Source organism: Sceloporus occidentalis, unplaced genomic scaffold (genome assembly GCF_023333645.1).
Source record: "Sceloporus occidentalis isolate IW3139 unplaced genomic scaffold, rSceOcc1.0.p SCAF_6, whole genome shotgun sequence".
Lineage (NCBI taxonomy): Eukaryota > Metazoa > Chordata > Lepidosauria > Squamata > Phrynosomatidae > Sceloporus > Sceloporus occidentalis.
In genome coordinates, this window is record NW_028316986.1 from 97,411,782 (window position 1) to 97,436,215 (window position 24,434).

Consider the following 24,434-nt stretch of genomic DNA (forward strand, 5'->3'; position numbering starts at 1 on the left):
AAGAGCTCTAACAGTTCTTTTCAGTTCCTGTTGGGTTGTTATTCCTTTTACCTGCTGTACTGTTTCATTTGGAGCTTGACACTTTCTTATATATATAAAAAAATGTCCCTGAGCATGCTGCCTGGGATGCCAAAAAAGCCATGCAAGAGATTTGCTGAGAGCCCTGGCTATTTTTGTTAGAAGCTGATACTTTAGTTTGAGCTGCTAGCATTGCCTTGGGAAAGGGGTTAGTATCTTGGGAGGTGGGGAGGGCAGGCAGGACAAGGCTTTGCAGAGAAGATATCTCAACAGAAGAAAAGGCAAAAAAGACCCCCAAAGAAAGTCACAACTGTAGAGGACTTCCCACTTTTAATTTGCTGCCTCCTGTACAAGCCAACACTGACCCTGTTATAGTCTGCCAATATATTTTGACCTTTTCACCAGAGGATTTCTTACCGTCACCATTATGACTGAGATTGCAACAGAAGGTACTGTAACAATCTTGATGCTATAATTGTCTGGAAAAAGATTTCTGCCTTCACATTTCTAATAGCCTATGAATGTGATCTATGGATTGTAGAGGGAATTGCAGTTTTGCTATAGGGCAAGTTTTCAGGAAAGTAGCTGCCCTTGTGCCGCAGCTGGAATTTGTACTAGTTGGTAAAGCTTGATTATCGCACACCTCTAAAAATAGCTTTGGTCATTTAACCTCAGCAATGCTATCTTAGAGAGAAATGGGAGACAGTGAGAGTCTGAGGAATCATGTAAAGAGAAATTATATATGTTTATAATATATCCAAGGATGGAAAATTTTAAATATCAGTGCTGTTGTTAACTTGTTCAACATGTCTTCAAGAAAAATCCTTTTTAGGAGCAATGCTCATTCTTGTATAAGACTTTTCCCCCTTTTGAAACATCTACCACCTGTTGAAGAACTTTTTAGAACTCTCTTTACATTCCTATTCCCGTTTGATAAATCTAACCTTGCACCTCTTATTTGACAACATGCCATTTTATATACTATGTAGCCTCAATTCAGGGTTTGTCACAGAATATGCACAGCTATGTTTTCATATGCAGTTTGCTATGTTCATACATTCTATTTTTGGTAAATTATGTTGTCATTTAAAAAAAACCTTCATACATATTTAAACACAGAGAGAGAGAGAGAGAGAGAGAGAGAGAGAGAGAGAGAGAGAGAGAGAAACACAGACACAGAAGTTTATTACACGGGCCCTGAAACAGGCCCATTGCGTTCCAAAATGGGAGCATGCATGGGCGCGCACGGAACAGAATGGGGCTAAGAATGGAGTTTACCGCACACTGGAATGCCACTGCTGCCGCCGGGCATTCCAGTTGCACCCGACATCTGTTCCAGAGGGTGCAATTTCTGAGAACTGTTCCAAAGCGTTCTCAGAAATCGCGCCCTCTGGAACAGATGTAGGACGTGATTGGAACACCTGGCAGCAGTGGCAGCATTCCAATTTGCCTTAAACTCCGTTCTTAGCCCCATCCCGTTCCATGCAACCCATGCGCGCCCCGTTTTGGAACGCAATGGGCCCATTTCAGGGCCTGTGTGATAAACTTCACTGACACAGACACAGAAATACACATACACACAAAGTTGTGGTTTTCTCCGTGAGAAACAGAATCTGAAACTTTTATGTGTGGTAGTGGTATGTGGTGCTGAATTCATCTAAGATACACAAGTCTTCAAATATCTGTCTCTTGAGACAAAATAGGAGAAGTGGACTGTGAAGACATTCAATTTACCTTATGTCAGCTGAAATTGTGATTTCAGATTCTTCCTGGAACTGTTTCTAGGACTGATGGAAATAATAAATTTCCTTTACTTGGTGAGAACCAGGGCTGTTCACAGGTCTGGTATTTTAAAGATGTATTTTAAGATGTGTTTGAATCATGGTAGATAAGCAGGGAATCAGGTCTGTCACATGAAAGAAGAATATCAAAGAAACTGCAGGAAAATAAATGAACTTCAGAGAAAATATAACACAATGAGTCAATGAGGGCTCAATACAGAAACTGAATTAAAACTAATTGGCTGCTCAGTACAAGACTGGAAAAATGCAAAATTAGCTATAGTTAATACTCCATAAAAATAATATTTGCTCCCTAATCTTTCATCAACTGTCTAATTAAATCTGACTACAGTTTCAGTAGCATTGTAGTTTGGCAAAAACAAAAATAAAAATAAGAAACAAAAACATGGAGAAAGGAAGATTTACTAGTTATTTCTCCAAATGATTAAGACATGCTTGTTGATTAAACTGAAGATTCCATTCCATTCCATAGCTCTGTTATCCTTCCTCCCAGTACTCAGCTATGACAGATACCCCATGCTGCTTTTTATTCCTTCCCCATAGCCTCTGTGTCATTTAAAGTCTCCCATTGTGAGGTTTTCTCAAGAAAAATAAGCTGTCTACAAATACAGTAGCCCCTCCCAATTCATGCGGGATCTGTTCCGGACCATCCTACAAAAATGGCAACTCACCAATATTCAAGTCCCATTGAAAATAATGGTGTGTGCATGTAAAGGGCACAGTCTGCCATTTTGTCCCTCTCTGTTTGCCCCTTCCACAAAGAACGAGACCGTGGATTCCAAGTCTGCAAAACGGGAGGGACAAGTGTGTACCTGCATGTGTGTTCTTGTATTCCTATAGACTGAGGGTCCTTCTCTTGCTGTGCTTATGGTCTATTTATATAGTACTGTACTTTTTAACATTTGTAATTCTGTAATACCTGTTATCATATTTACTTTGAAATATTTGCTGGTCAATGACCGAATAAACTTTATTACATTACTTTGAAATAAATAATATTTAACTTTGAAATAGCAATATCAATAGCACTTACATTTCTATGCTGCCTCATACTGAACTAAGTAGTCTCTAAGCACTTTACAATCTGTATGCCAATTGCCCCTAACAAGTTGAATACTCACTCATTTTAGTGACCTACAGAAGGATGCAAGGCTGAGTCAACCCTGGAGTCATAGGATCAAATCACAAACTTGTGGCTGCAATACTGGCTGCAGTACTGGCATTTAACCATGGTGCCGTCAGGACTCTGAAATAAATAGACACTCCACTATAGGGATGCCACATTCAGCTCCTCCATCTCTACCTATTATGTCTACTTCAAGACTTAGCCAAATGCTTAACATGATGTAACAGGTGGCGCAAAATGCAGGTATCCCAGGCACAAAACGTCTGCAACTTGCAGCTATAACTGAAACTGTTAGCAGTGTCACAGGGGCCAGTTTATGCCAATGTACATCACCAGCAGGTGGTATCTGCACCAACATAGTCTGCTAAACACAAAACTGCAAGTGAATTCTGGTTTTACTTTTGACAATTTTCAGCCATTTCTTTCTTTTGTGTTTGGGAGGGCATTAGTGGGAACTTGGCTTTCTGCTACCTTGAAAACTTCCAAGAAAAAATTTGGCATTTGGGGAGCAATTATCACCCTAATTTGGGATGAGGTAATTTGGTTGAAGATTGCAGAGCTATAAAAATGCCCCCAAGGAATGTATGTGACACAATGGCCACATTTCCCCACCACTGATTTAAAGAGTGCATACACACCTTAGAGAAAATGAAACTGCAGGATGGATCAGTTGCCATTATATTAATCTCAGAAACCTTAAACAGCTAGTGCACTCTTGGGAGCCCATGAGAGCTTTGCCTAAGGAACAGCTACAAAGAATAGGATTTGATCCTATAAATAAAGAAATTGTTATCTGAAAAGTATGAATTATTCATGAACAAATTTAATATGTCCAGGTCATTAATATATACAAATAATATATTACCCAACACAATGAAAAAAGGATTTTTTTTTGTCAAATCAGACTTTTTTTCTTACAAAAACCAAATGTTCAGTTCAACAATGGCATCCCAAACCAGCCTTTTCCAGTGTTGATTGTTCCATTTTCCTTCCCCAAGCTTATTACTGTCCTTTCCATAAAGGAAAGACTCTCAGATAATATTCTCTGCAGCTTTTATTCACCAAACCAAGACACTGTGCCCCAAGCCACTGCAGTTATTAATTAAATATGAAAGCAAAATATGTTTCATATAAGAGGATTTGCATTAAGTATTATTGGAGGCTGAAATCAGCTGCTTTCTAAAGACTAAAATTAATGGAGCCCTGGAACATTTTGTATTCATATTCAATAGTACATTCACTAATAGCGTGTATAAATCTGATACAGTCATATGTTTAGAACAGAGTTCTGTGTGGTATTTATGGAAAAAAACACAAATAAAAATATGATGCATTAGGGCAGGGCATGGGAGGGGGGCAGGAGGAGACCAACAACTTCAACTTCAACAACTTCAGTACAATTATTTATTTTTGATTTATTGCTTTGTAAGTGTAGATCCAGTGACACAATTTGAGGGGGCGGGGAGGATGAATTCTGTTCCAAATTTTATCCATAAACTCCATTATTCTTAAACTGCAGCCTCCTATGCACCCTAAAACTGGGAGGCAAGGAAGGGTCCCTTCTTGTTCTCCTTCTGTTGGCAGGCAAAGTCATTTTTATTTTAAGAAACTTTTGAGAAGTGAAGGTTTTTAAAAGAAGGGTGCTGTTTTAATTGTAGTATTTTGAAATGCTTTTAAAGATTTTAATTGTTGTGTTTTAAATTGTTTGTAGTCTTCGTAATGGTTTAATTCTATTTTCCATGGTGACCTTTTGTTAAATTATGTTGCATTTGTTTTAATGTGTAAGTTTGGGGGGAAAGGGCGGTGTATAAGTACAGTAACAACAATAACAGCAGCAGAAACAACATCTGCACTCTCTAGGTCTGGGAAACTACATGGAACCTGTTTTTGGATGGCATCAAGGGTTGTACTGGGAAGGAAGGGGTGGGGAAGCAAGTTCCTTTGCAGTGAGATTTCAGTGACTGTGTGATATTTGGATTAGTCCATTGTGTGAATGTGTGTGTGCTAGAAATTCCGTTTTGCCAATCCCTCCATTACTTTATTCTTCACATACAGACAATTTTTCTCGATAACTATTATCTACATAGGTTGCTGCAGTGGAAAGCAAAGAAAATTGCATAAATGAGAGTGATTTATACAAGATAACACTGAGGTGGAGAGACACATTGGTTAGGTAGCTCACATTCAAGTAACAGAAGTCTGGAAAGTGTAAGCAGTCTTCCTGTCCAAGTGACCTTTAATTAAAGTAAAACTACATCTAATTAAGCATCCTTTAAAAAAATCAAGGTGAACCTTTCTGCAAGGCACATCTTTTTAACAGCAATAAGTATCTGTTAATCTGCTATTGTATAGTATTCATTAATTTACAATCTAAAGCACTGTTCAAGTATTCTGCTAGACAGGAAAGATATAAAAAAGATGGTGGACAAGAAGGAAGGATTTTTGTTGCACCTCAGGTTCCATTCATTTCTTACCTGGCTCCATATTTAAACTGGTGTTGTACAAGATTAACGCAGGATAGAAACTTGATGGACCAGATTTGAATGAAATTAGATAGATTATGAGTCATTGCTGTTTACTTTTGACTGCACTCCTATGTGCACTTACCTGTGAGTAAGTCAAACCAATCTCCGTGGAACTTATTTCTGTCTAGAGATGTTTAGGATTTCACTGCCTCTCTATTCTTAAGACTGTCTTCCTTTTGTACTGACTGTGATATGGGCATCATCTAGCTTGCTAGAAAATTGATGCCATCAGATAGTATACCTAGATGACAGATTCTAATATAACACACCTAGGAATGTTTGCAAAAGTACATTTCCTGGTAGAGAACACAATGCTTCTAGATTCCTTGGCTGTTTATATTATCTAATGTCTGATAGTTGTTAAAAGTAAACATTGTCTCTGTGTGGTTAGCTCATGGTAGTATTTGTTGTTGTTGTTTTGGCACATACATAAATGTCAGAAGATGTGTTTGTGACTGTTAGCTACCCAGTGGATGTCATATATTATTTTGTTGCATCACTGTTGAAACATTTGTCATAAGAATAAAACAGAAAACAAAACCCAAGGGCCCAAGTACATAAGTGAATCTTGCATGAAGTCTGTAAGATATGCAGAAACTCACCTGACCCTAATGTTGCCCATCTCACATTGCCTTAGCTAGGAACCTTCTACAGATCCATAGCTTGAATGTCAAAGCAAGTGTCATAGGGGTATGAAGAAACATTTCAGATAAACATTTCTTGGACAATCCTGCCATGTATACCTTTTATAGCAGAGATGGGGAAAATGTGAGCCATGGGCTATATGCATGTCTGGAGTCCACTTTTCTGGCCCCTAAAGCCTACCACCAGTCCCTCAAAGTTGGTCAAATTCACCAAATTTATACATTTTTTAAAAAAATCTCAGTGCAATTTTTGAGCAGGCTTTGCCCCCAATGCACACAGAAAAGCCCCACAAATGTGTGAACATATGCAAATAATAATAATAATAATAATAATAATAATAATAATAATACCCAGAAACCCAGAAACAGCTCAGAAATTATGTTACTTCCTGTCATTATTTTGGGAGAGACTGCCAAAGAGAAATAAAATGGTATTCAGGCTTGGTATTGGTATTTGGTGTGATCCATGGTGAGGTTGGTGAAGATTTGCCCCCAGGGCCCCATACAGTTGTCCAACCCTATGACTGACATAGTTTTAATGGTTATGGCTCCATCCTATGAAATCCTGGGATTCGAAGTTTGTAGTGGCACCAGAGCTCTGTGACAGAGAAGGCTAAATGTCTCACAAAACTACTGTTCCCAGAATTCCCTAGCACTGAGTCAGGGCAGTTAAAGTGATGTCAAACTGCATTTTTTCTGCAGTATGTTTTGGACCACAAACAAACAAAAAAAATCCTTGACATATGGGACATTTCTGGTCCCAAGCATTTCAGGGATTCTCAACCTGTATATAGTTTTGTTTGTGGATGTAAATAATACATTATTGGTTTTATATCGTGGTTTGTATTTAGTTCTGGTGATTTTGTACTGTGGCTTTAAAGAGTATATAAATATTAACTTAATAAATATCCCAGTTTGTCATGGAATAAATGAGTGAATTTATATATTGTGTCTGGAGAAAAAGAATCTTAACAAACTGGAGGGAATTATCTTTCATATGTTTATCAGTATTTATAAGATTTTTCAGTCTCCAAAGTGAACATCATTGCCTCCTTTTCCCCCCAGCTTTATTTTGTTATTGGAGAATTGCTGCTAGTGTTGATTATTGTTTCCTTTTTCTTGTACATAGCAATAAAGTATTATTTAATTTATTTATTTTTAAAGGCTGTGCTGACAGCAGCACCAACAACAATTTTATCAACTAAAAATTCTTTTGATGTTGAAAATTGCCTTTGGGGAAAATGCACCAACAAATGTATAAAGATATGAGTTCCTGGGGTTTAAAAATTATATTTAGTTAGCATACATTTATTTAAGAAAACTTAGTTCTGCAATTATTCAAGGCAGCGATGCTGTGGGGTTTCTTTCCCTCATTAAAGCTGATTATTTTTGCCACACTTTTGTTTGTCAATGCAGGCAGATCTAATGCATTTCACAGTGAGAGGTGCTGAAGGCATGTATATCTAAAGCTACAAACAAAAAAAGTGATGGGGTTAAATATGTTCTCTTCCTCCCTATTCAGTGAGAGCCAGCGAGGTGTAGTGGTATGAATGTTGCACTATGAAGTTTTAAAAAAGTGTTTTTACAGTCACTTATGGGATGCAGCTGGGAATTATCACACGGAAAATGCACCCCACCTAAATCCCGGCTCCCAGCTGCACTCAGCTGGCTGATTTGCAAAGTCAGGAGCTTCCCATTTTTGAAAAGCGGAGGACTAAGAATGGCTGGGAGCCAGGATTTAGGTGGGATGCAGTCGAGTGGTGGCATCAGCGCCATTTTCCATGTGATAAACTTCTATGACTCTGGATCCCAGGATTCAAATTCTGGCTCAGCCATGTCAGCCCACTGGTGACCCTGGGCAAGTCACATTCGCTTCAGGGGATGGCAATAGCAACCCCCTATCTGAGGAAACTTGCCATGAAAACCCAATGATAAGTCATAAGTCAGACATGACTTGAAAGCACACAATAGCAACAACAACAAATCTATTCAGCAGTGATTTAGGCCCGATTTACATGGGCCTTTGCGCCACCCCCGTCATGTGCTAGGGATTGGCTGAGGACACACTGTCCATATTGGCCTCACCCCTAGCACGTGATGTGGGTGTCAAAATGGCGGCGCCCTCTACACACGGGGGGCACCATTTTGATGCAACGGATGCTTAGCGGCCGCATGTCCTGGCGCCTTTGTGATGCCGCAAGTGCGCTATTGGCGCCATGTGGCGTCACAAAGGCTACACAAGAAGAACCCACATTTTGCGGGTTCTTTTTGTTCCGCGACGGAGCCGCACGGTTTGTCCGCTGCGGCTCCCTCGTGGAGCAAACCAGGGCAGTGGGAGACTGCCCTTTTGGGGCAGTCTGTATCCCGCCTTAGTCCTCTTTACTTCCTTATTATTTAAAAGTTTACATGACACATTGCTGTCACTTGAGGTGGCAACTGCAAAAAAAAATTCCAATAATAAACTTCAATGTAATATATGGTTAATAAAAGTAAACACTGAACCAAACTAATTTAAAACCTCCATGCCAAAGTTCCTAAGACCAAGGAGATTACTATATGTGGCTTTTAAACTGTGATTACACTCAGAAAACAGCAGCTTTGGTGTTATTTGATGCCACCTCCAACCCATAGTTGCTGTGTCTGTGAAGCCCGATTAGGGTGTCCCATTTGACTGATGGTCCAGTCTTTCTCCATTTCTGAAAATAGGTGAGTCAGTGGAAACAGTCTTGGCAGGCAGTGGAACAGTGAATCTATTATGAGTTTTGGTCTGAATTTGAAAAGAGCTGTTTGAGGAACTGAATCAACCAAAATAAACATGAGAGCAAAACTAGGAGCATATGACCATCCCACTGAAATGAAGGTCCCATCAACTACCACTGGGTGGCCAGGACCCATGCATGGAGGTTGATGGAAAGGAAATAGTTTACAGCAGCCTAGAAACTCATATTTGAAATCTCTTGTCATGAGCAGGAGGAGAAGCTGAACTGTAGGTCATGTCTGAGGATATTTTTGGAATTTTGATCCTATGCATCAGGGGTCCTGATCATAGGAAAATGCTTTAAATAAATAAATATTCTCCATATTTTCTGAAAACAAACAGAAGCTGTGTGAAGTGTAGAATGAACAACATTGCAAACAATGAATTACTTGGGTTTTTGTTTCAGAGAGACAGGGCTGTGTACTTACTTCTACAAAATGTTCACTCAAGAACTACAGTATCAAGGAAACTGCATACAGGTCTGGAAGAAAATGGTATTACAGTCTAAGGAAGACACGAAGAAGACCGGACAAAAGATGTGAAAACATAAATAAGCCCCCTAATAAGCCTTACTCTCCAAAAGCTGTGACAAAATAAGTGTTATACAATTTTACATAATGCCATGCTCAGTGGTCTAGTACTGTCAAAACATTTCTATAAATGCAAGGAAACACATACACAATTTGAAGTCAGCAATTCCAGTGTCCCTACAAAGAATGTAATTTTTCAAAAAAGCAAACAATATGTACTACCTGGACCTAGCTCCGATATACAAAAATCAAATGGACTAAACATTTCTCTTCAGTTACTTTTCAATGGATATTCTAAGCACAGAAGCTACTGATTTAAATTACTTAATTGCTTCCTCAGCATTTCCAAATCGCTCTTTTGTTGATTTATTCTTCAATACAGTTTTCCCAAAAGAAAGAAAACCTTTCAAAAATATTTACTAAAGTTAATATTTATGTATAAATCTTCTCCTTTTAGTTTATGCAAATTTAAACAGGCTAAACAAACCAACCCACAAAAACTAAAAGAAGGAAAGGATTCCAATCGGTCCTCAAATATTTCAAAGCAAAAAAAGCCTCTCTACAATTTGGCTTGGGAAATAGGCAAATTAGGGAAACAGAGAGACAAAAAGAACTTGGAAATTAATAGCTACAGATGCATTCATTGCAGCTCAATTAGTTTTTATTTAAAAAAATTAAAAATATCAACACAATAATAAGATTTTTATTTTTTAGGAACAACCAAGAAATAGTCAACAAGCTTTGTAGGATAATTCTTTGTCAGAGAGAAATATGTTAAGAAAAACTAGCAAGAAGCCAGGCATAGTAGAAAAGTCCTGGACATGATTTAGTTTCAGAAATAAAGAAAATGTCACTGAAGAATTAAAACACAAAATATTCTTTTATGACTCATAAACTTTTATTCATGGCATGGTGGCATGTGTCTAGAATGAGGTCTGAGTTATTAGTTTATACTTAGCCACCATCACTGCTTCCCACTCTTTAATGCTTTAACTATACCACTGAGAAGGAATCCCCTTGTTCCTTACTTCTCGGCTGGGGAAGAGAAGCTGGTGGCTCTCCACTGACCGTGGGTAGAGCCAGTGTCAGTAGCATGGTAAATGCAGCTTAGATTTTAGTACATACATAAACAAGCTTTTCAAGGCACTGATCCCTGTGTCAAAAATGGGCCCAGGACCTTGGATATCCCTTTAAAGCTTGGAATACAAAATAGAGTGGATTTACCACTATTAGGCTCACCCCCCAACACTGTAGCATCCCAAATATTCTTGAACTGCAATCACTATCAGAACTAGCTAGGATAACAAGTAGAGAGCCAGACTTGCCCATTCGTGCTCCAAACCAGCTTTTCTGCTACCCATAGGATGGTCTAAACTAGATGTGAGCAACTGGTAGTTATTTTTTCCCAGTGTGCCAGGGGTTGGTACCATATTTCAGCCTGTTGACTACAACTGTTTCTTTCCTTCCTGGAAACTCTCCAGAGACTGACAGCTGATGATCTGTGGACCAAACATTTCCATGTACCGCCCTGTTGGATTAGTGATTCTGAGAGTATTAGTTCAACAGCAATGAATCTGAGAAGGCTGGGTACAGGTCTAAAGAAAATTCTCTTAAACCTTAACCACTCCTAGATGTTGATCTCTACATGCATTGGCACAGAATCATAGAATTGGAAGAGGCCACAAGGGCCATCCAGTCCAACTCCCTTTGGCATCTTTGGGATCTGGAATCCTTTGCAATCAGGATTCAAATTCTTATGGAAACCTGTACATAAGGTTTCCTCCTGTCCAGGTCAACAGATAACACATAGATTTTGAGGAAAGTTAACTAATCTTAAGGATAGAGATATTTTGTAGCACCTTTGAGACTAGCTGAAAGAAAGAAGTTGACAGCATAGCTTTTGTAGACTTAAGTCTACTTCCTCAGATGCATTGGCTCATAATTATGTAATCAAGTAAGTCATCCTTATAGAGATTTCAATGGAAGTCTAACTTCATAAAATTTGATCTGGATCCAATCCCATTTCTAAGCTGGTCCTCAACTCCTTGGATAAAAAGTATTGTAAAAATAAAATAAAGGCATCTTATCTTGCTCAGATTTAATTTTTACATATAATTTACTTTGAATATGGTTTTCTGCAGATTAAATTCATGGATACATTTTCAGTGGTCAAAATGAATAAGGATTACAACTTCTTCCCCACTATTTGAAGTCATTTCATCTGGATCCTAAAGACTGATGATCCCTATATCATTGGCTATTTGTCAAGGTAGAACTGAAATCCTTAAATCTGGTCTTATGCATGTGTCTCTTAGACTCTAATACCATCTTCTTCTTCCAGACCTGTGCACAATTTCCTTGAATTTTGTTATCAGCAAGTTGAATAGGTAATGAATTGTTCATTATTATTTTGGTCTGCTGATTACACAGATTTACTTAAATTATCCAATCAAGGTATCATTCAATCAAGGAATAACTAAACAATAAGCTGTGAAATCCAGTTCATCATGAAGAGTTTTAAATTCTCATACATTTTTAAAGCAAGGAATACAGTTTCTGTGAGGATATTCAAACAGTTTTACAATTTGCCTCTCCCCAGTTGGTGAAAAGATAGAGGCAAGCTCTCTTGCATTGATTGATTTGCCCCACCAGCTATTTCATGCTGGTTAACTACAGTTATATGCCAGTTAACAAAACCTCTGACTGTGAAGATCCTTTTTACAAAAAAATTTTTAGCTTGTCCAGCATCCCCCACCCCACTTTTTCCCTTCTTGTCCTCTTTCTAGCTTGAAGTGGTGTTTTTGTTTTATAAAGCAGCATTGACACTATGAGATGGTGAAGGAGAGCTGGAGAAACACAGACGTTTGGTGTGTTGCACTAGTCTGTCTGTGGTGAACAATGCAACAGAAGTTTGTGCTGGTAAAGAATGGAATTCTACTCCAGCTGATATTGTAATCAGGTGTGACTGTGTACAATAGGCAAGCAAGACAGCAGCTGTGTCCAGACTCTTTTGCTGAGCATATATGAACAGCAAAATAGAGAGAAAAGGAGAGAACAGATAAGCCTGCCTCACCACCTATCCACAGCATATTAAAAACATTCATCTATAAGTTTGGCCATGAAATGGAAAACATTTTTAAAAAATTGGAGACTGATGAAAGAAAACATTATTCCTGGATATATCTATGAAGAAGAAGTCTTCAAGTTTAGTCTAGAAGGTTTAGAATTTTTTGTTTTGTTTTGTTTTGTTTACTTAGGCAAGATTCAACCTGGTTCTTTCATTTCGCATGTACATATTGCTACTTTTGAATAAACATTTGCTGAAACATTTTGAGCTGATCTTCTTTTTTGCAGTGTGAGAACTTATTGCTCTTCTTTCAATACTATTTCTGCCTCTGATTCCAACTTTTCTGCTAAAGAGATAATGCGCAAGAACCATCTACTGTGTTAGCTACATCTCACCTCCCTTTTTTTCATCTTAGAATATATAAATATATATGTGTGTGTGTGTGTTTTCTGAAGACCTTTCACATCCTACATACCCTTAGTTATGAGAATTATTAGAGCCACTGCTGAACATGTAATCCAAATGGGACATCCTGCATATGGCCTCCCATTCTTCCTTCCTCTTTCCTTCACTACTGAAGTTCTAGATGAGTCTGTATCCAGTCTCAGAAGTAACGTGGATGAAGGTGTGACTTTATTAGTACTGCATTTTGTATTGGATGCAGATTGCATATGTGAAGAATTTATAGATCTTACATGATTCTGTGTAGCTTCCACAATAATGCCAAACTAATGGCTCATTAATTTTATTTTAAAACAGGAGTGCTTTTATGAATCAAATTACTGAATATTTTATTTTGTAGGTATGATTAGCTCATTTACTAATAACTTAAGTGATGTCATCCATATAAAACCCTTTATTTTGCCAAGAACTAATCTGAGTTGGACTCTGACTATGTGGGTTTTTTCATCTCATAATTATTTTACCTTTTGCTCTTCTAAGGAAATAATAAAGAGCAAAAGGGGGGGGGGAATTATAAAGCCTGCAATATAACAAGAAGCAACAAGAAGCTGCAATGCTAACTGTATTGTAAATACTCAATTTCGGTAAAAATGGAAGTGCAATTTTTTTATGATTATTGCTAATATAATTAATGTCGAAGTGCAGCACTATTTATATAGGAGGAAAGGAAATTAATAAAGAAAGGTGACATGATGAATGACTAAAATCCAGTAGGCTGTGAAAAACAGAGATGTAGGTGGAATAAATAAGTAGATGTTTTATTGTTATTACATATATCAAACAGGCTGATTAAGATCTGGATAACATTATTACAATGACAAAGTTATTATAATGAAAGCACTGTATTAATATCAAGGAAAAACTATCAAATTATATTGGGCTACAGAAGGTATTTTCAGTTCAAAATAGTGAAGTGCTAAGCCAGTGTGGGATATCTGCTAATGTAAAACAGCAGAACAGTGATGGAACAATCTTTATTTGCCACTGAAGCACCCTCTGCATCCAGAAATCTGTACAAGACAGCATGAAACCCTCCTGCATCAGTTTTCTATTACTGGTCAGTGTCATGAGCACAAGAGGAGAGAGGAGGGAAAGGAAGGGAGGCATGTTAGTGCTGCAATGCCAATGTGACATAGACCAAAGATTGTTAATCATTTCATCATATAGTATTATGTCCACTTCAACTTATGGTGACTCTATCTTAGGGTATTTCTCGACGAGATTTCTTCAGAGGAGGTCTGTCATTGTCTTCCTCTCAGGCTGAAAGAGTCTGACCTGCCAAGGCCACCTAGTGGGTTTCCATGGCTGTGTGGGATTTTGAACCCTGGTCTCATGAAGTCCTAGTTCAACAGTCAGACCACTGTACCACACTATCTCTATAGTATCTCTATTAAGTAAAACTGTTTGGTTAGATTTGGGAACAAACTGTTCTATTTCAAGCTCATATGTGCATATGGCTAACTTAAAAGCAGACTCCTTATGACATGGGGTGAGAAAAGGGAGAAGACTGATGCCTAATGTCATATGGCACCACAAAAATATCTACTGCTATTGTAAAGCAAACTACTGGTATCTAAAGCAATTGGCATAGATTGGTAGCAAAAAAGTAGTAGAATATCAAATCAAGTGACACCTGTCATTTAACATGACAATGTTTGAATCCATGAGCCTCCGTTTATTCTTCCTCAGACTTCTGGATTTTTTATCCTACATGAATTTAGCTTCAGTGCAATAAAAAACTGTTTACTCCCTGAGAGCCATGTAGCAGTAATTCATCGTACAGGAAAAACACCATGAAGGACACTTAGCCCAACTACTGTTAATCCTGCTGATCTCATGGTCTCTTGTGGAGATTACTGCACAAAGGTGATGTAGCTGCAGATGACATCTACTGTACACAATGACAATATCCTACCAAAGTCAGCTGTGTTGTTCTCTTAAGTATTTGAAACCTGAGCTTTAGGACTTTCATCACTTCACATTCATTTAAAGCAGAAATGATTGTATAGGGCAATACAATACACTCAGAATTGTGTGAGGGTGTTTTGACAGGATCAACAATACTTTCTGAAGACTTTTTGATGCTAATCCCCTTTCCCTTCTTGTATTGCTTGAATAAATCTGGAATTTGTAAAAGTGCTTTCACAAAACCTTACAGAATGAGGAATGGCATAAAAATAGGGCCACTAAGGCGGGATACAAACGGGCAGGGGAAGACGTCTTGGAGGTGTATTCTGCTGAATACGGAGCCTCCAGACCGCCCGCCCCGGGGGCGTGGCTCAGGAGATGGGGCTTGCACATGGGGGGGAGTGAAGACGCCTCACCTGGGGCCATTTCAGACCCGGAGTTTCCAAACCGCCGCCTCGGAGGACGCTGCAAAGAGAGAGGCAGCTTCCTCACGGGCGGCCAAAAACGGGGCTTTTTTTTTCCTTTGCTGGCTGGCGGATGCGCAGCTGCGCAGCTGCAGCGCTAAGCAGCGGCGGCAGAAAGCCTATGGGCACATTTAAAGTGCCCAAGCCCCTTTAAAACTTTTCCCCCCGCTCTGCCCAAGAACAATGGTGGTCTCCTGCCAGCTGGTGATCAGCTGGTGTTGGCATCCTTGTCCGCTTGCACTTTGCCAGTGTCACCAGCATCATGGATGCCTCCTCTCCTTTGGTCCCCGCGCTCCTGCTGAATCTGCAATGCACAGCCACAGCTGTCGCCGCTGCCACCACTGTCCCCCTGCCATCCCCCATCACCTCCCTTGTATATATGTAAATATTTACAGTTTTAGCGGTTTTTATTGTTAGGTGAAAATGGCACAGGAATGTGTGTAGGGGCTCACTTTAAAGTCCAAACTTTCCAAGCAGCGCATGCGTACATGTTGCTCTAGGGTTAGGGTTAGGGTTAGGGTTAGGGTTATGAGTCTTAAAATGCGCTGCAGCTGTGCTGCAGCTTCCACACCTGCATGGCAGCTGACGCTGCAATTAAAGCCTGACTGCAAACTGCGCATGTTCCAGGACCCCAACTCATTATGTGACGCAGCAGACATGGAGCTTTTAAATGGGCAACTTAAATTAGCGGCGTAGCAATTCTGGCGTACCGGTGCAGCAGCTTACAGACGGAGCTGCGCAGCTGCGCATCAAACGGAAAAGAAGCGGAGAAAAGCAGCACCTTTTTAATGCCGCTTCTTCCCGCTTGGGGTGTGCGGGGGGCGTGTTCATGGCGGCATTCAGGTAAGGCCCGTCTGAAGGCTCTACCTTCATGATGTCATGAATACACCCCTTTTTGCCCGTCTGTATCCCGCCTATATGTCTTATATGAAGATATGAACTCTTTTTCATATAGATTACAATAAACTCACAATGCTTTTAAAAATTTTTAATGCAAATTGGCCATGAAATTACCTAGTGAGGGAAGCTTCCTGCCACAAACCTCCTGTGGCAACACCTCTCCAAATGGAACATGAAAATGTATGCAAATTGCAACTGGAAATCCACAAATTTAGACACTTCTAATATGTTCATAAAAATTGTAAAAAGGTATTCACATATCCACATCCACTGTCACCCAGTGCTGTTTTGGAGTGAAGTTGGAATTAGAAAAATGAGCAACCCAATGAGTTTGAGTCTGACAGATTTTCTCAAAACCCCTTCCTGTATGCCTCTGATAGAAATCATTTGGGAAAGAAACTATTTTTGTATTATCTAGCTTTAGTTTTGTTTTAAAAGTTTGTGGGTGCTTTCACCTTTGAAAAACATTTTATTTAGAGGATTTCTTCAGATTTTTCTGCTGTTTCACTCTCAGTTAAAGTAATAATAATCCTCCCAACAGATTGATGTGGAAATTATTATAATATCACAAAGGCAGGATTACGGCTCCAGGTGGATGTAAGCAGTAGGAGATGATGAACTCTTTAAAGAGAGACCTTGCTTCCATGTTAAAATGCCTTTGCAAAATAAAGAAGACAGGAACAATAACAGGTTGCAAACTGTTTCTAAATATTGTTTTCTGTAATTTTCTTGTTCTTAAAGACTGAAATCCTGCAATTCCTTTTGTGCAGGATTTTTCCAATGCAAAGCTCTGCTATTTGGTCTTTATGTAAGGCAATATTTTGTATATAATTTTACATGGTTTCTATTACATCCAAGTTAAGCAGAAATTTAACATTTTTTCCTATCTTACTCAGAATTTTTCTTCATCCTTGAGACATAGGGCATAGCCCTGTACAAGCACTATTAGCTTATAGAGTTTATCCTTATAGAAAGCCAGCATGGACTAGGACTCTAGGAGACCAGGATTCAAACCCCCACTTGGGCATGGAAACCCATTGGGTGACCTTGGGCAAGTCACATTCTCTCAGCTTTAGAGGAAGACAATGTCAAACCCCTTCTCAACAAATTTTGCCCACCCCAAAAAGCATGTCCCCCCAGGTTACCAAAATGACTTGTCACCCCTGGCTTGAACCCCCAAAATCATCTCTCTCATATTTGATATCCTAATATTACACGGGACACTGAGGAGGGTGACCTGTGAGTGACCTGGGATTGCCCCCACATCTGGCCCAAACCAATTGGCTGCAACCAAGGGAGAAAACAAGGCATCCACTACAATGAGATTTGGCCATAGGAGATGGTGGTGCCTACTCAGACAGGGGATACTCTTGCAAGGTCTAGAGTTTGCCTTTTGTATGACGAAGTTATACCAATCTCTGAAGATTTACTACAGTTATCAACCTTTTAGCTAAGATATGCAAAACAATAATCAATACATCTACTGCAATTCCCATCTAATCTTATTTCCTGGAAAACCATTTGCCATAGATGTTAATCCATTCCCTGATCTGCCTTACGACTGACCAGGAGCATCTCTGTCTTGTCTGGATTAAGTTTCAATTTGTTTGCCTTCATCCAGTCCATTGCTGACAGCAGACACTGGTTCAGTACAGACACAGCTTCCTTTGAATCAGATGAGAAGGAGAGATAGATTTTAACCATTCACATTTAAAATGTAATAAAAATAATAAATAATAACACTTTTATTTGTATCCTGCTTTTCTGCTGCAGGGCAATCAAAGCAGCTTTATTGCAGAGGTATTTGGATAAAAGGCTCATGTTACAGTAGAAAGAGTCAATAAAGTAAAATTACAAAGAATAAGAAGAAACAGTCAGTTCATATCAGAATCTGCATAGTTCAAATTTCTGAAGCATGCCCAATAATTTTTTTTTTAAGGTAGGGGATTGCTCTTGCAAAAAATCACTGCCAGAAGCAAGACACAATTATTTAAACTTCAAAATTGGGAGAGAAGGTGAATTTCAGATTGGGAGAATTTCAGAAACAGATTTAAATTTTCCTTTTAGAAAAAACTGACATGGGGCTTCAGATATGACTCATGTAGATTGCAAAACCTCTGGATATGATGTACTTCAGTGTACAGGATGTACATCTGTGTAGTTTCAACGCTTCTTGTTGTTATTTTCCACAAGTCAGCAATGAATGAGAGAGCTCTAAAACCTCATTCATTAACTCCTCTGTGTAGGTTTTCAAATCACAGTTATGGCTTCCTTGATTGAATCAATGCACATGTAGTTAGGTCTTCCTCTGTTGTTACTGTCTTCCATTTTATCAATCAGTTTGTCTTTTCCAATGAACTATGTTGTCGCCTGATATGTCCAAAATATGACAGCTTCAGTTTATTTATCTTCACTTCTAGTGAGAGTTCAGGCCTAATTTGCTCTAGGACCTATTCATTTGTCTTTTTGGCAGTTCATGGTATTGGTAGAAATACATAGTATTCTCATACTACTGGCACTGTGTCACGGTTATAGAGTAGTTGTAGTTACTGCAGAAATTTCACAAGGAAAAGAAGGGTTGGTGCATCGCCTCTTGAAATAATAAATTATTGCCAGTGTTGCTGATTTGGAATTTGGCTTTTTGTAATAAAGCTTTGCAATTGTTTGTTACTTGACAGATTATGTTTCCTGGGGTTATTTGACTGAATTAAATGTACTTGAGGAAATGGAAGAAGTATTTATTTATTTATTTAAAGTGTACATCTTGCATCTAAGTATATCAGAGAGTATTCATGAGATGAATACATCACTAATAAATAAGACCACATTTCACAGAAGTGACAAGTATTACATCGTATGCCAATCTTACTCAGTTTACATGCAATTACAGTTAGAAATTGCCATTTTAGAAAATAATATTTTATATAATCCACTAGTATTTTTTCTTTTAATACAGAAACATGTTGGGCTATTACAACTCCCTGTTAAGTTGTAGCTGTAAAAACATTACTGAGCTCTGAGGACACCGATTACTAGGGAAGCATGAATTCCTCAGACTTTTGCAGTGTTGAAGGCAGTTTTTTGGTTGTTGAAACCACTATTTGTTTATTATTTTGAGGATTACTAATTTTTCTCAGAACATTTTGGAGTGATGCAAATGTTCTCTAAGAGACATTTTAAGCTTGAAAACGAGGTGGGAGGTGGGCCTAGAATCTGAAATATTTTGAGAAAGACAATGAAAAGAAAAAGTAAAAAAGGATAAGAGGAAACATTTTCATATCTATTCATTGATTTTTGAAGTTGCTGCTTTACAATGGATTGTGTTTGTTTGTTCAAAATTTGTGTTATTTTGTTCCAGTGACACGGACATTGTTGCAATAGCCAATCACATTTAGCTGCATGATTTTGTCCCAGAGGACGAACCATTCAGAGACATGGCAGTACAACCAATGAGAAGCTTTGTCATCACCAGGCACATTGCCATATAGACAGTTTGGACTGACAAACTTTGGTGATAACTTGGCCTTCAAATTCGCTGTCTTTTTCTTTCCAGTTGTGACACCTTGTATCCAGTCAAGGCTGTACTGAGGCTCAAAATGGAGCACTGAGATTGACAGCTGAATGCCCTGTTCTAGGGAGCACTGACACAGACTTTTTGATTGTTTGTCAGAGAGCTTTTTCAAAATTGCATGTCTCTGTGAAAAGATATGTGTCTGGAAAAACACCCTCTCTCAAAATTACAAAAAAAGACCAAAGAGCTGTTTCTGGTAGAGAAGAAAATGTGAAAAGTGCCCTCTTGCTTCAGGGAGGCTTTAATTTTAATTTTTAGTAGCATGCAATACTAGAAAATGAAAATAGGTAATGCTATGTCTCCTTTATAAACTGCATAAAGACTACAATGTTCTTAATTGCTGAAATGGAAGTATATTAAAATGCCTGTGGTAAATGAAATGTAGCTATCACTTAGCCAGTGGGCAGATGGCAATGACTTGTTTGAAACTGGCATATGGGAGCACCTTATTATAAATATTTTGTTAAAATCTAGCCTTTTGTAGCTTCGTTAGCTCATCAGGTCTTGGCAGATGCTTAAATAGTTGCAATGTGAATATATGTTTTGGGGGTCTGAATTTTTACTCCAAGTGGCTGGATGGCCATACAGTAGTAGATGGTAGCTTCCATATCTGCAAGAGAGTAAATCCACCCCAGGTTTTAATTTGAGTTGTACAAGAACTATCAAAAGTGCTGAACATATTTTGAGGATCAAGTTTAGCATTGTGGATGCCCCTTTAAAATTCACATTAAAATCTGGAGTGGATTCACTGTCCCAATGGTATGGACCCACCAGCTGCTAGATGCTTCCTATGCATTCATACATTTAGATTTACAATTACAAAAGTTTCTTACTTTGGGTATTTGACCAGTGAGGCCTAGTACACATTTATATTGTGATATTCTTTGTTTAGAGGTGAAAGTGAGACATATTACTGCCTCTCATCCTAATCTACCTCAAAGTGTTGCTGTCAGGATAACTCAGAATTCATTGGAAAAAAGAAAACACAAATGTAACAGAATAAAGTTAAAGCAAATATGCAGTGTTACTAGTTAAACAAGTACATAAGCTTGATTTCACTATCATCATCATTTTTTTTTTAAAGGAACAAGTTGAAAAGTGTTATAGGTTGTCATTTTGAGAATGGGAACATTTAATATCAACTGCAGACATTAAAGGCTTTAAAAACAAATATAAACTCCATCTGGCTTCCTTTGGTCAGATGGCAGAATCTGATAATTAAATAAAGCTCAAGGGTTGATACCCATGAAGACTTAGTTGTGGTAGCTGTTTTTCTTTTTTAAACTACTCTGGCCTCTTGGATAGGTGTGTGCCTTTGGCTAACGGGTTGCCAAAGAGAACCCCAACATTCAAAGAAAACAGATGAAATTTGTCAGCTGATTTAGATGATTCATGTCTCCATAGGTAATAAACTATCAGAATAAAGGGGGGGGGGGAAAGCCGCCTCCAACAGGGCTGCTATATCCACAATTGATTTAAATGTGAAAGGCTGGCTAAATTAAAAAAAAAAAAACAAGCTTTAGACCAGTAGTCTTATAGACCACATAGGTCCTCAGATGTTATGGACAAACACCTGCTGTCAGGGCAATGATTTTTCTGCAGTCCTGGGACTTTGGAAATAAGATTCTGAATTTTCACTAAGCATAGGGGATGCAGAGTTTATTTCATAGTTCTCTGTCAGCACAAGTAGACCACCTTTACCTTGCTAGTCCAATATGAGTCCTAGACTGGGTTATCAGAGCTTAGCCCAGGACATTCTGACAACTTGGTCTGGATCAAGGAATGGTTCTACAACAAGGATTAGAGGCATCAGCCCGTTCCTGCTGTTATTTTTGAGAGGCAGATCATCAGAGATATGTTGTGTTGATCCTGGAGGCCCTAGACAATCATAAGCCATGGCTTTAGTTAAGTCCTAATATATCAGTTTTTCTGATAGTTAGGTTTACCTAATTAAGCTACAGCTTGGTTGTCCTTAAGTTCTAAGGTAAAATAATATTCTTTCTCACAGTTTTAAGAAATGTTATAGTTGTATCAAATGATCTCTACTCTAATTCTGGGAGCTACAAAGCCAATTTGATACACTGACTTCATTTCTTTTACCTTTTTTAGGACCTGTATCCACCACTACAGTGATAGACAACAAAAATGGAGCGGTCCCCATCCCACACATGAAGTTATCCAAAAAGTCAGTATCAGAAGACTTTGCAACGACATTCAGCTCACCAGCAGCCTGGCTCCTTGTTGCTGCACTTATTGTTACCTGGTCAGCTGTGGCTATTGTCATGTTTGACTTGGTGGATTACAAAACCCTTGCAGGTGAGATTCAGTTATATGGTACAAAAGGTACAAATCATTATCACAGTGGATGCTATTGGGAGGTTCCTTCCTCAAACCACTAAATGACTGTTCTTTCCAAACTAGCAGAGTAAAACCCTGAAATTGTATATTCATATTTCTAATTTTAAAATATTTGCTCCATCTAGCTATCAATTATGCCAATTGGTTACGATTATAATAGTCAGAATCCAGCTATTTCCTTTCCATGTGTGGTCATGGGCAGTGGCATCACTAAGGTTGGTGTAACCCAGTCCAGTAACTCATGGTGTCACCCCTCCCATTGATCTCCTTCTCCAGCAATTACTATGGAGTGTCTTTGCTCCCCCCCATAAGTGAGTGGAAGGTGGACACTGGAATGCTTTGTGAAGCACTGACATCATTACATAATGGCAGGGCACAAACACTCTTATAAGGGTTGGCACAAGTATGCTGTGATCTCTTTCACTCAAGTGCTCCTCTCTGTCTCTTCAAGTTGTAGCCTGGGTTTATCCAGTCACTGGTTAAGAGGGTGAGTAGGAATTCTGTTTGTGTATCTAAATTGGCTCTAGACACCATTTTTTCCTAATCCATGCTATATATTTACCTTTGGCTCATTGCTTTTCTGATTTATGGGTATCTATCTGATGCACTGATAAGGGGTGATATTGATCCATGGTTTGTACAGGCAGCTGTCAAGGGAGGTTATATTTGGAGACCATCCCTTGCCCTGGCTGGGGTGCTCCTTTCAAGAGTACTCAAGAAGACTTTCACCTATGAATCAATATTCTAGTGGAGTTCCATGTTTGCCTTCATGGCAAAGAGGTAATGACAAAGTGGGTTGGCCAGGAGCCTTTCTCTGAGCTAAGTGGTATTTACCCTGTGGAGCATGAGACAAACAAACAAGCTTCATTTATATACCACTTCATACCGCCTAAGCAGTGTCTAAGCAGTTTACAACTGTAAGCTAATTTGCCCCCAACAATCTGGGTACTCATTTTAGCGACCTCAGAAGGATGCAAGCCTGAGTCAAGCCTGAGCCCTTTTGCTGGTCTTGAACTCGCAACCTTGTGGTTTTGAGTGAGTGGCTGAAGTACAGACATTTAACCACTGCGCCACCACGTGTCTCAAGTTTGTTGCTCCATTGGAGAAATTGTACTTTTAATACACCAACATAATCCTTCGGTATATTCCTTAGCAGGAGGGCAATCCATTCCTCACTGAGGATGATAACACTTGCGAAAATACTTCCAATCTTGGCTTACAAATCTGTTGCATAGAATTTACCATCTTCTGCTTCATGATAATGCAATGCAATGCTACTCATATATACCATATGAAAAGGGATCTTGTACCACCTTTGAGACTTACCATGTGAAAGACATAGCTTAAGCTTTTGTAGACTTGGGCACTGAACAGACTGGTGATAAATGGCGCACCAGGGCAGAGTGGGGGGGGGGGAGGTGACTGCATGCCGCATGCCCCTGACTCTGCCCCCATGCCAGTGTGATGCTCTGTGCTCCACCACATGGTGAGAGGTATCATGGTGCTCCCTTGGTGCAGCATGTACATATGCTGTGCCAAAGGAGCACCAAAAAGCCATGGCGCTGGCAGCTATGGCACACTTTCTGAGGCACAAAAAGGAGCCACATTTTATGACTCATTTTTGTGCAGCAGAAAGCCCAGATCAGGGCCATGGCATACAGTTGCCATGGGCCCAATCCAGCAAGGAAAGGGGCAGCATCCCCCTACACCTTAGAGGCCATCTGGACAGCCCCTTTGTCTATTTCCTCAGATGCATGTAGGAAATAGACCAAGTCTACAAAAATTTATGCCACAATATCTTTCACTCCGGGGCTAAACAGACCATTGGAGCAGCCTCCTGCCATCCCTTTCAGCACTGGATTGGGGCCATGGTAACTACATGCCATGGCCTGATCCAGCCTTTCCCCAGCTAGATTAAATGACTATGTGCCCAGTTCTGAGCTGCAATGTTAACCCGAGAACAAGGAAAGGTTGTCTCTGGCTCTGTCAACCAGTTTGGTAGAATTGCTCATCCAATGTATATATAGATTCTTGGGAGATCACCGCACTGCACTGTTATAGTACTGCTATTCTACTTTTACTGAACTTGCTGCCTCCTGTTGCATTCTGGGACTTGCAGTTTAAGGAGGGGCATTTAGAATTCTCAGCCAGAAAACAATTAGGCCTCACTGAACTACAAATCTCAGGATGCAACAGGAGGCAGCCAGAGCAGTAAAAGTGGAATAGCAGCATTATAAGAGTGTAGTGCAGTAATCTACAAATGCCCACAGGCTATTTCATCTGTACTTGAAGCTTTGACTT

The 24,434-nt window shown here is 39.2% G+C and overlaps 1 protein-coding gene across 18 annotated transcripts in view; it reads left to right on the forward strand.

Annotated features, from left to right (window-relative positions):
* Positions 1-209: 209 nt before the first annotated feature.
* Positions 210-24,434, forward strand: part of TRDN (triadin) — a 256,474-nt gene continuing 232,249 nt past the window's right edge. For all 18 annotated transcript variants that reach the window (XM_089530463.1, XM_089530465.1, XM_089530466.1 and 15 more), the window contains exons 1-2: positions 210-467; positions 21,885-22,091. In XM_089530463.1, the coding sequence (XP_089386589.1) occupies positions 446-467; positions 21,885-22,091 (229 nt within the window). In that variant the 5' untranslated portion in view covers positions 210-445. The remainder of the gene's footprint in view (positions 468-21,884; positions 22,092-24,434) is intronic.